A 12705-nucleotide genomic window follows, 5' to 3' on the forward strand; every position below is an offset into this window, starting at 1 on the left:
GATTAGGGCATGGATGTCTTCCTTGTCTGGGAGCAGAAGAAAGGCAGGTCCCGAATAATCCTTCAGATTACCTGGATCAGTGACAATGGCTTTGTTGCTGGTGACATGCTTGCAGAGGAAGGGCTGGGTTACTGAAATCTTTCACTCTGGGCACCTGCAGAGTTCAAGGATTGGCAGCTGTGGCCACTCTGCAGCCTGGTACAGCTCTGCCTTTTCCCTCATGAGCTGTGCTGCACACTTGCTCACAAATGAGCCTGTCAGATTGCTGCTGTTTGCTTCCGAGCTTTTAACATTCATCTGTGTCCTTGAAGGTTTTTATCATTTGGGTTTTTAAGCATTTCCTCTATACTGCTTTTTTTTTTTTTTTTTAATGGCTGTTATATCTAAGCTTCCCCATTATGCCTAGATTGGAGTCGAAGGATTAAAAGAGGGAAAGAGCAGTGAACAAAACCCACAGGTGAAGCAGGTGAATAAAAACACATGAGACAAGAGGCTGAAGGCCTTCAGAGGAGATCTTGAAGATAAAACACACAGCAAAAACTTAGAAGCGGGGTTTATAAATAAAGCAAAGGGTTAGAGATAAAAGCCCATGAAGGCAGAGAGGAAAAAATATATATTTACAGAGACAGGAAGTGGTCTTTCAAGAGAAGTTCCAGCAAAGGCAGTAATGTTCCTGCTGTGGGTACCCTGGAGTTCAGCTGATGGTTAAAACACAGCGTGCAGTGGTCGGGAAGGAGGTCGCTGACCGTGGGATTCAGGCCTGCTTTCCTGCAGGATGATGGTTTATTAACTGCATGCATCTTGCCATAACAAGAGCTTCTGGAATTTCTGTTTCCTGTTTCTCTCTCTCTTTTTTGCACTGGATACAAATAGTTATAGGAAACAAGAAATTGGCAGTCAACAGAAAAAAGCTGAGGAGCCCCTGAACTCATGAAGCAGTTTCTACCATGGCCTCTCCAGGGATGGCAGTCCTGATTCTTGGGAAATTTGCTGAGTAGAAGAGACTCTCCCAGGACTTCAGGGTTGTAGAGTCCCCAGAATCCAAGTCTGTGGCTTCTCAATGCATAAGCTCTCTTTTTAGGATTTGCTTGGACTGCAATTAAAAAATATCTTTAAAACTATTAAGCACTGATCTGCTCCATATAAATTATGGTAGCTAAAAGAAAACTATATGCCTTGAAGTAGATAAAGTCAATGATTATTTAATTTGTGCAAATATCTGCCTAATTTTCAGGTTTATTTCAGGACTGATCGTAGTATTTTTATCATGAATTGTTCAAAATTTTTTGGAAAATGTAATGAAAATGTTGCCTTAGACACAGAAGATATGTTCAAAAAAGATGAAAATATGCACAAAATATAAATTGTGATGATAGAGATGAAAGTTTTTTCCTTAATTTGCATGTTTTCAGAAAGGCCTGGAACATTTCTATTGTGATTTCACTACTGTGTTGTTGATCATTCTAATGAATAAGGTTGACACTCAGCTTTGCCTTTCTCTTTGCAGACACACACTGCTAAATCTAAAGATCCAGGGCAAAACAGTTCGATCCTGTGTGATCCAGGCAAACTTAATCAGGCAGCAGCGCTGCCAGATCCACTTATGTCCCATGAGAAAAATAACCGAGATATTGAGATGGCCGAAAATCTGTGGCACACGTTTTCTTACCAAATGTCTATGCATTGAGGGAGTTCTCACAGATAATATCTGTACCCAGCACATCTCCATCTGTGTGTGCTAGTCATGAACCATGCTTGAATCCAGCAGGATCTACTTATTTCCAAAATAACTGTGTCTTGATCAAATAGGATTCATGTGTGCCTGTCGTATTGAGGAGACACACTGGGCCGGATGTGGCTCTTTCCCCTGACTGCCTTGTTTCAATGGGATCCAGGCATTTTCCACTGAACAGCTGTGGCTTGGGGAGAATCCAGGTGTTTTTCTCACTAAATATTTGTGGGATTGGCAGGGCTCTGGGTATTTCTTTTGCTTTTTCTTGCCTGAAATTATTGTAAGATATATTATGTATATGTATTTCAGAGAACTTTGCTTTGTCCCAGGAAACAGATCAGCTTCCTTTACTTCACACAAAGAGCAATTACACCTAGAAAAATATGGGCAGGATTAAACCCTGTTTATCTTTTTCATCACTAGCTAAATCCTTCATGCTGCCTTACACAAATACATGAATATTCTAAAAATCCCTTTGAGCGAAAACAAGTCAACTACCTTTACACACTGAATAATTATCTACTCGCAAGGTGCTGCTTTATTGGAATGGGGGTGTCACACCTGTTCACTCATCTATTTGTTAAGAACCTGTTGGACTTGGCTTTGATTGCTGATTGAAAAAGTAAGTCAGCCTCCCGGGATTTGGCAATGCACAGATCCTGTTAGAAAATGGTGTGTGGTTTTGGTTTCCACATCTTGTACAATATATAGGGAAATTGGAAAGAGTTCATAGAACAGAAACAAAATGATTAAAGGTTTGAGGAAATAAGAAGCTGGGATCATTTCATCTGAAGAAAGGACTTCAGGGAAAGCAAGATGTGTGTGCATGTGTATGTGTGTGTGTGTGTGCACCAAAGACAAATCAAAAAAGTCAGATTTTAAAGACTGTGTGTTTGAACAGGTTTGGTTGTCCTTTGTAGGCCAACTGGGAGCTGGTAAATGGAGTGGGGAGAAGTTGGTATGCCTTAACTGTTACTAGGATGTTGGCAATTTGATCTCTGGTTCCTCGGCCTTTTCTAAAACCAGCTTGAACATCTAGAAGTTCACGGTTCACGTACTGCTGAAGTCTGGCTTGGAGAATTTTGAGCATTACTTTACTAGCGTGTGAGATGAGTGTAATTGTGTGGTAGTTTGAGCATTCTTTGGCATTGCCTTTCTTTGGGATTGGAATGAAAACTGACCTTTTCCAGTCCTGTGGCCACTGCTGAGTTTTCAAGAGTTGCTGGCATACTGAGTGCAGCACTTTCACAGCATCATCTTTCAGGATTTGAAAGAGCTCCACTGGAATTCCATCACTTCCACTAGCTTTGTTCGTAGTGATGCTTTCTAAGGCCCACTTGACTTCACATTCCAGGATGTCTGGCTCTAGGTGAGTGATCACACCATCATGATTATCTGGGTTGTAAAGATCTTTTTTGTACAGTTCTTCTGTGTATTCTTGCCACCTCTTCTTAATACCTTCTGCTTCTGTTAGGTCCCTACCATTTCTGTCCTTTATCATGCCCATCTTTGCATGAAATGTTCCCTTGGTATCTCTAATTTTCTTGAAGAGATCTCTAGTCTTTACCATTCTGTTCTTTCCCTCTATTTCTTTGCATTGATCGCCAAGGAAGGCTTTCTTATCTCTCCTTGCTATTCTTTGGAACTCTGTGTTCAGATGCTTTTATCTTTCCTTTTCTCCTTTGCTTTTCACTTCTCTTCTTTTCACAGCTATTTGTAAGGCCTCAGACAGCCATTTTGCTTTTTTGCATTTCTTTTCCATGGGGATGGTCTTGATCCCTGTCTCCTGTACAAATGTCATGAACCTCCATCCATAGTTCATCAGGCACTCTATCAGATCTAGTCCCTTAAATCTATTTCTCACTTCCACTGTATAATCCAAATGCCACTATGCAAAAGGCTTTGACTGTGTGGATCACAAGAAACTCTGGAAAATTCTGAAAGAGATGGGAATACCAGATCACCTGACCTGCCTCTTGAGAAACCTGTATGCAGGTTAGGAAGCAACAGTTAGAACTGGACATGGAACAACAGACTGGTTCCAAATAGGAAAAGGAGTACGTCAAGGCTGTATATTGTCACCCTGCTTATTTAACTTATATGCAGAGTACGTCATGAGAAATGCTGGGCTGGAAGAAACACAAGCTGGAATCAAGATTGCCAGGAGAAATATCAATAACCTCAGATATGCAGATGATACCACCCTTATGGCAGAAAGTGAAGAGAAAATAAAAAGCCTCTTAATGAAAGTGAAAGAGGAGAGTGAAAAAGTTGAGCTTAAAGCTCAACATTCAGAAAACGAAGATCATGGCATCTGGTCCCATCACTTCATGGGAAATAGATGGGGAAACAGTGGAAACAGTGTCAACAGTGTCAGACTATTTTTTTGGGCTCCAAAATCACTGCAGATGGTCATTTCAGCCATGAAATTAAAAGACACGTGCTCCTTGGAAGGAAAGTTATGACCAACCTAGATAGCATATTGAAAAGCAGAGACATTACTTTGCCAACAAAAGTCTGTCTAGTCAAGGCTGTGGTTTTTCCAGTAGTCATGTATGGACGTGAAAGTTGGACTGTGAAGAAAGTTGAGCACCGAAGAATTGATGCTTTTGAACTGTAGTGTTGGAGAAGACTCTTGAGAGTCCCTTGGACTGCAAGGAGATCCAACCAGTCCATTCTAAAGGAGATCAGTCCTGGGTGTTCATTGGAAGGACTGATGCTAAAGCTGAAACTCCAGTACTTTGGCCACCTCATGCGAAGAGTTGACTCATTGGAAAAGACCCTGACGCTGGGAGAGATTAGGGGCAGGAGGAGAAGGGGACAACAGAGGATGAGATGGCTGGACAGCATCACCAACTTGATGGACGTGAGTTTGAGTGAACTCTGGGAGTTGGTGATGGACAGGGAGGCCTGGCGTGCTGTGATTCATGGGGTCGCAAAGAGTCGAACACGACTGAGTGACTGAACTGAACTGAACTGGGAGGGATAATAATTTAGGAGAGAGTGAAAACTTGGGAAAAAATTGGGCAGGAATTAGTTTAGCTAGGGCTTCCGTCTCAGGCCTACTGATACCATAATCTTCGAATGTAGGGAGAACTTTAGCATGTAACTCTTACAATCCAGCTTCTGCTAGATTTAAAAAATAGGATTTGATATAGTATATCCAAATCTACTTAATGATAAGCCATGTTATACTTCTCCCCAACCACATGATGAAACATTGCTATAAAGAAATTATTGACTCATTTTTTTCCATTTTCCCAAAGAACCAGAGGAAATAATTATACATTGATAACCAAAACAGAGACCAATACTCTGTAAAATTAAATCATATTCTGCTGGGTTGAGAAAAGAGAATGGTTATGTATAGAATCACTTGTCAAAACCAAAAAGAAGGAAAAAATGTTCACTTATCTCTTTGGGATGGGTTATGTCCTAAGGTAGGGAGGTGTGCTGGATTATCTAGCATGTATTTCCTATGTGGACAAGATCCTCATCATGTCCAGGATCACGACTTTGATACTTTATGAATGCAAGATATATGTATATATGAAATGCAGACTTTGATATTAAACACTAAATCACTTCCTTTTATAAAGCTCTCTATTAGAGTTCTCCAGAGAAACAGAACCAAGAAACACACTGGTAGGGTGGGCCAGTAGGACAGACACTCAGGATCTCTAACTTACAGTCTGGAGGCACAATTCCTTCTTCTCTGGAAAACCTTAGATTTTGCTCAGAAGGCTTTCACCTGATTGATGAGGTGAGGGCCACCATATCATTAAGATTGTCTCCCTCCTCATAGATCTTAATCACATCTACGTGATATCTTCATTACAACATTTAGACTAGTGGTTGACTGAAGAACTCAGAACCATGGCCTAGCCAAATTGCTGTATGAAATCTAACCCTGAATTAAACATTCCAAACACTCTTTAGCTCATCTTTTTAGAAAGATGGCATGTGGACCAAAGGTGGCTAGGGTCCTCCCTGCAGTCACAGCATGCTTCCTAACTCCAGAGAGTCTTCCCCTTGGGGAAGCAGAGGGAAGAAACCCCTCCAAAGTCCACACAATTCTCCTTGCTTGCCTTTAGTACCATTTCTAAATAGTTGGTTTCTTTCTGTTGAGTTCCAAAGGAGCCACTTCACTGAGGCTCTTCTCCTGTGCCATTTTACCATTCACCCAAGCAAGTGTCCAAGGTTCTTATTTTTTGTAGTTCTCCCAGGTCTTTCAAAAACTCTTACTGTCTCACTGAATGGATTTCAGTGAGAACTCAAAACATAACAAGCATGACAGATTTGCATGAAGATGGTAAATGAAGCTCACAGAGATGATAAATGACCAGTGAAGTTCCCAGAAAACCATGGACAACAGGTGTACCACCACTTACATACTTACACTTACGTGACTTTGATCAAGTTATTTGCAGTGCCCTGAATCTCAGTTACTTCATCTGCAAGATGGGGATAATAATTATAATTCCTTTCCTGCAGGGTTTATGTGGGATTCTTCAGGCCCTTACTATCTATTTAGACTATTTAAGTTAACTGTTACAAAGTGATGGCCTGTCTACAGACTGGGAGAAAAAGGTTTTGATGATGGACTTCCTGCGCTACTTAAACCACGTATCACCAAGGGAGAATCTGCTATTTCTGCCCATGATAATTTCTGTTTATGACTAGGAATTTTATATTTTTCCTCTCCTAATACTCGAGGGGGCTAAGAAGTCAGAGCTTGATATTACTGATAATCCCCAAACATTTACCCCTAAAACATTAATCAAGCAAACAACAGAGGACGAGAGAGGTGGCACCTACCGGATGCTTTCTATGTACTGGTCCACATACATCGTCTCCTTTAAGGCTCATAACATCCTTGAGAGCTAAATATTTTAATCCTCAGTTTAGAGAAGGGGAAATTAAGGCTTATCAAGATTGAAATAACTTGCCCCAAATTATAGAACAGAGCTAGTGCTTCAGAGCTTCAAAACCCAAATTATTGCTGGTTATACCCTGATGTTTCTCTCGAGAGGGTCAGACCTGGACCTAGTTCTTGCAGGCTGTTGACCCCTGTGCTATATAAATTACTTTTTGCATATTTGAGAAATACTTGTATTTCTTTTACTCAATTGAATTCTTAATTCTAGAAGACTGCCCAGGAATTCAATAAAGGACACTGTGAAATGGGCAGGAGAGCTTGAATTGTACATGTTGAAGGAGAAAGCCTAAAAACGAATGGGAAAATAGATGTTTCAAGTTCCTGATTTCCCATTTGTGTCTAGACTAAACCACTGTTTACAGTGAATGTGTCAGTGAAAGATATGGAAAACTAGCTCCTTTTCCTTTATTTTTAGACTCAAGCAAATATTTGATAATGATATAGTTAGCCAAATAAATTGAAGAAGTTCAAAAATAAGTATAAAGCTCCACAGAATGTTCAAAATGAGTAAACTGAGAAGATACAATTCACCACAATAAAAGATCTCACACCAATTATTTCTGAGTTATGGCTTCAAACCCCACCCCCTTCAATGACTCATGTTTTCATCTATCCTTCAGGTCAACAACTATCCATTCAGTCATCCATCCAACAGACACGTAGTGAGTAAAGCCACACTATGGTAGTACTCTTCTAGATTCTGGGATAAAGTAGCACTTAAAGTGCCTGAAGAGGGCTGAGATTACAATAATAAACAAAAGAATGAAACAAACTAGTTTCAGGTGCTGATAGACACTGTGAATAAAATCTAATATAAGGATGCAGGGTTTAAGGTGGAGAAGCTACTTGAGGTAGGTAGGGTGGTCAAGGAAGGTCTCCGAACAGCTGGTATTTGAATTGAGACCTGAGTGAGAAAGAACCAGATCTTCACAAATTAGAAGAAAGAACTCCCAGGCACAGGAAGGGCCTCACAATTCAAACGTGCAAGCCGTGTTAGTCTGCTCAGGTTGCTGGAACAAAGTGCCATAGGCTATTTTTGTTCGGTCTCTCAGTTGTGTCCAACTCTTTGTGACCCCATGGATTGCAGCATGCCAGGCTTCCCTGTCCTTTACTATCTCCCTGAGTTTGCTCAAATTCATGTCCACTGAGTCACTGATGCTGGGGCTGGGGTGGGGGTCACTTATAACAGACACTTGTTTTCACGTTCTGGGGGTTGGAAGTCTGAGATCAGAGTGCCAGCATGGTCGCGCTCTGGGGCAGGACCTCTTCCCATTTGTGGGCCACTGGCTTTTTCTACCATCATATGGTGAGGAGCAGAGAGCTTCAGGTCCTCTCCTCATTCACTTAAAGGCGCTAATCCCATGACCTCAACTAATCTAATCACCCTCAAAACTTGCCCTCCTAAAGCCAATCACACTGGGCAGGGGACAGGATTTCAGCACATGAATTTTGAAGGAGACCCAAGTGCTCAGTCCGCAATAGGAACTAAGCTCAGAAAGAAGGCAGTGGAGCTGGATGTACAGCTGTGAGGTCAGAAGGGTGGGCAGCACCATGCTAGGTAGACTCCTGCACTCCTTGAAGGGAGTCTGAATTAAAATCCAAGTATAATGGGAATATACTGACAGGTTCTAAGAGGGGAGGGTGGGTTGGGGGTGTGCATGACATGATTTGAGTTAGTTTTAAAAGTATCAGTCTGGATGCTTGCTTGAGGATCACTTACAAAGGGACAGGGGGCCTAGTAAGGGTGAGATTTCAGAGGCTGAGGTTGGAGGAGACTGCTAACAAATCTCAATGGAAAAGAGATACATTGGTGAACAGACACTGAATTTGTTTCAATAATGTCTCCATGCATATGAAAGTGTCTGCTATAAAATACATTTATTTTATCAGCCATAGGGATGATGGTGTGGCAGTAGATTAGCAATTATATATATATTAAAAAGACATCTTGCTGTAAAGGACTGCTACTCAGGGCTTTTGGTGCTCCTTAAATGTCTTCCCTGATGGCTCAGTGATAAAGAATCCCCCTACCAATGCAGGAGATGTGGGTTCAATCCCTCGGTCAGAAGATCTCCTGGAGAAGGAAATGGCAACCCACTCCAGGATTATTTCCTGGGAAATCCCATGGATAGAGAGCCTGGATCGCTACAGTCCATCGGGTCTCGAGTCAGACAGGACTTAGGGACTAAACAGCAACAAAGGAGAGCAACGGTATCTAGGAAATTAAGCCTTTCCTCTGGTCTAAATGCAACGTTGCAGAAACCATTTGCTAAATATGACAAGCCATCCTTAAGAGGGCAGAGTCTTTCCTCATGCATTTGTTAAGAGAGGCAATTTATCCTATTATTACGGATAATTGAAGGGAAACTCGCGACTATGGCAATTCATTGATAATCTCCGGCTCAGACACAAGCTGTTTTGAAAGTGGTCAGTAGTTGCTTCGCCTGCAAACTTCCCTGCTCAGCGGCGATGGTGGAGCTTGGGAAGGTGATGGCCTCTGCTACCCCGTCTTTCTGCCCATAAATCAGCATCGTAAACCATCCTGGAAGTGTTGTGATGGCGCTGAATGCATAAAAAGTGTTCGCAAGCCGAATCTATTGTCGTCATTGCCGGCAGCAGAGGGGAGTGATAAGTCGCTCACACGTCAAGCCGAGGGGTAGCGCGGCATAATAAAGCTTGGTTTGTACCATGTGTCACAGATTTCTCCGGGTTTCTCGAAGGTTTTTTCCAAGTTCCGCCTTCTCCCCCCTTGCAGTCATTCCGGCCCCAGCTGTGCATCGGCCTTTGACTCCATCTGTCCTTCCGCTGGGGACGAGTCTTTCTCGCCACATGGAGAACACAAGTTTGGCTCTCCAGTGTAATGATAACCCCCCGCCCTCTCCGCTCGGCAGGAGCTCCCCAGCGTCAGGCCCGCTGCAGAGCCAGTCTCAGGGATGGAGCGGCGCGGAGGGCTGCCCGCTCACCTTCCCCACCCCTAGCCACTTTCACGCCTAGCCCAGCCTGCGCGATCCCCACGCGCCCCACGGTCCCCATCTCCGGCTCCTCTCACGTTTTCTCTCCTCTCCTCCGCCCCCAGCCTGACCAGGAACGTGCCCAGCTGCAGCTGCGCCTCGCAGGTGGGAGTTCGCCCCAGTGTGCGGCCGCGTCACGACGCGCGGAGGAGAACCGGGGGGAGGCGCGCGGTCCACGGCGCCCCGAGACGCGGCGGGCGCGGCCGCCCCAGAGCCGCTGACTGCGCTGCAGTCGAAGCCGCCTCTCCCTTCCTCCCTCCCGCTCCGGCCCCGCGACCTCCCGCCCTTACCTTACCCTCTTCCCCGGCCCGATCCCCAGCTTCCCCGTGTGTGCGCGCTTTAAATAATTTCACCCTTTTTGGCAAAGGAAATAATGCACCTGACTTTACCAGGGGGAAACAACCAGCCGAGCCGAACAAGGAACAGATGTCAAAGGAATAAAAGGAGAGAGAAAAAAGAGATGAGACTCGTGTAAAGCGATCCAGGGGCTCGAAAGGTGGCTGACAGCGGCGGAAGCGGCTCGAGCTCTCCCGGCCTGTCTGCGCGAGCTGCGGGAGGACGTCTCCACCAGTTGCAGATGTAACCACGGGAACTCCTGCGACTGTCGGTTTGTTTGCCAAACAAAGTCTTTTCTTCTTTGGCTCAGACACCGAAGAGGCTCCTGGATTTTTCTGCCACTCCGCCACAAGCTAGCAGTTACCCGGGAGCCTTCCCAAGGAGCTGGCGGAGACATGAGCCCTTCAGGGCGGAGGATGGGTGAAGGGCGTCCAGCCTGGAAGCGCCTCTTGCTCCCTGGAAGCGGAGGGTCACCCCGCAGGCGGCAGGGCGGCGGCGCCGGGGCGCAGCGTTTCCTGCTCGGGCTCTGCGTGCACGCGTGGCTGTGGGCGGCCTCGGGCTCGTCTGCCCAGGTGTTCAACCTCAGCCTTTCCGTGGACGAGGGCCTTCCTCCAGACACTCTGGTCGGCGACATCCGCGCGGGGCTGCCGGCCACGCAGCAGCAGCAGCAGGGGGGCGGCTTCTTTCTGTCTGAGGATTCCGATGACTCTCCGCTGCTGGACGACTTCCAAGTGCACCCGGACACAGGCATTATCCGCACGGCTCGGCGCCTGGACCGCGAGCGGCGCGACCACTACAGCTTCGTGGCCGCCACGCTGCTGGGCGCGGTGGTGCAGGTGGAGATCCAAGTCAACGACGTGAATGACCACTCGCCCCGCTTTCCTCTGGACTTCCTGCAACTCAACGTCTCCGAGCTCAGCCCACCAGGTACCGCCTTCCGCCTGCCAGGCGCCCGAGACCCAGACGCTGGGCTTTTCAGCATACAGGGCTACACCTTGGTGCAACCGTCCAACCTGTCTGAGGACCCCGCAGGACCTTCCTTCCAATTGCGCTACGGGGCCCCGGGGTCGCCACCGTCCTCGTCGCCCCTTGAGCCCCTAGACGTGGTGCTGCTTCGGCGCTTGGACCGAGAGGCGGTGGCGGTACACGAGCTGCAGATTGAGGCTTGGGACGGTGGTCGCCCGCGGCGCACCGGCCGCCTGCGAGTGGAACTGCGCGTGCTGGATGAGAACGACAATCCTCCGGTCTTCGAGGAGAGCGAGTACCGCGCCGCGGTTCGCGAGGACGCTAGGCCCGGCACCGAGGTCTGTCGCGTGCGCGCCACCGACCGTGACCTGGGGCCCAACGGGCACGTGCGCTACAGCATCCGCTCCCGGCAGGCTCCCGGGGCGGGTGGTAGCGGCGGGACGCTGGGCGACGCGGCCTACTTCGTGGTGGAGGAGCTGAGCGGGGTGGTGCGGGTGCACAGGCCGCTGGACCGCGAGGCGCAGGCCTGGCACCAGCTGGTGGTGGAGGCCCGCGACGGAGGCGCCGAGCCCGAGGTCGCCACCGTGCGCGTGTCCATCGCGGTGCTGGACGTGAATGACAACCCGCCCGCCATTCATCTACTCTTCCTCACCGAAGGAGGCGCCGCGCGCGTCTTCGAGGGCGCTCGAGTCGGCGACTATGTGGCTCGGGTCTCGGTGTCAGACGCGGAAGGTGACCCAGAGAAGGAAGGGGAGGCCGCCGGGGAGCTCAGTGGAGGCCTCGGAGTCGGGAGCGTCTCTCTGACCTTGGAGGGCGGTGAGGGAGCCTTTGTGCTGCGGTCCGGAGGCTCCCCAGGAGTATTTTTCCTTTGCGTCGAGGGGCCCCTAGATAGGGAGAGCCGAGACCTGTATGATTTGCGACTGGTGGCCACAGATGCGGGATCCCCGCCGCTGAGCACCGAGGAGACTCTGCTGCTCCGGGTTGCTGACCTCAATGATCAGCCACCTCTCTTCAGCCAGGAGCATTACTGGGCCTCGGTATCCGAGGCCGCGGCTCCCGGCACCACGGTCTTGTGCGTCAGCGCCTCAGACGCAGATGAGCCTGGCACGGACCATGCCAGGCTGCGCTACGCGCTGCTCCCCCTCCCCGCACTCTGCAACCCAGAGGCTCCGAGGCCCCCCGCTGAGTGCGGACCATCCTTTAGCATTGATCCCGAGAGTGGTGTGATCAGCACCACCCGGAGCCTGGACCGAGAGGCGCAGGAGGCCGTAGAACTGAGAGTGGTGGCCCACGACCTTGGAGAGCCCCCGCTCTCGGCCACCTGCCTGGTGAGCATCGCCGTGGACGACGTGAATGACAACGAGCCCGTTTTCCTGAAGCAGGTGTACAACGCCACGCTTCCAGAGCACGCCCCAGTTGGGCACTGCTTTCTGCAGGTGAGCGCATCAGGCCTGCGGATCAAGGGGAGGCCTGGGAAGGGATGGAGAAGCTCAAAGTTCAGAAAGGGGATGTGGGTGTGGGTGTGTGGGTGTGTGGGTGTGTGGGTGTGTGGGTGTGTGGTGTGTGGTGTGGATAGTTATACTCAGGCTCAGAAAGCAGAGGTTATGGGCTCTGGTTCCTGCTCTGCAGGGAGATGAATGGGTGCCCTCCTGGCATCTAGCCCTTCTGCTGGGGCTTGAGCTGAATGGTCACTTAAGATCTTTTCTGCTTCACATGATATT

General features: G+C 47.8%; 1 protein-coding gene across 1 annotated transcript in view; it reads left to right on the top strand.

Moving 5' to 3' along the window:
- The first annotated feature begins 10413 nt into the window (after nt 1-10413).
- Nucleotides 10414-12705, top strand: part of DCHS2 (dachsous cadherin-related 2) — a 344197-nt gene continuing 341905 nt past the window's right edge. The window contains exon 1 of the mRNA XM_068990276.1: nt 10414-12420. Coding sequence (XP_068846377.1) covers nt 10414-12420 — 2007 coding nt within the window. The remainder of the gene's footprint in view (nt 12421-12705) is intronic.

This window comes from Capricornis sumatraensis, chromosome 17, assembly GCF_032405125.1.
Source record: "Capricornis sumatraensis isolate serow.1 chromosome 17, serow.2, whole genome shotgun sequence".
In the NCBI taxonomy this organism is placed as follows: domain Eukaryota; kingdom Metazoa; phylum Chordata; class Mammalia; order Artiodactyla; family Bovidae; genus Capricornis; species Capricornis sumatraensis.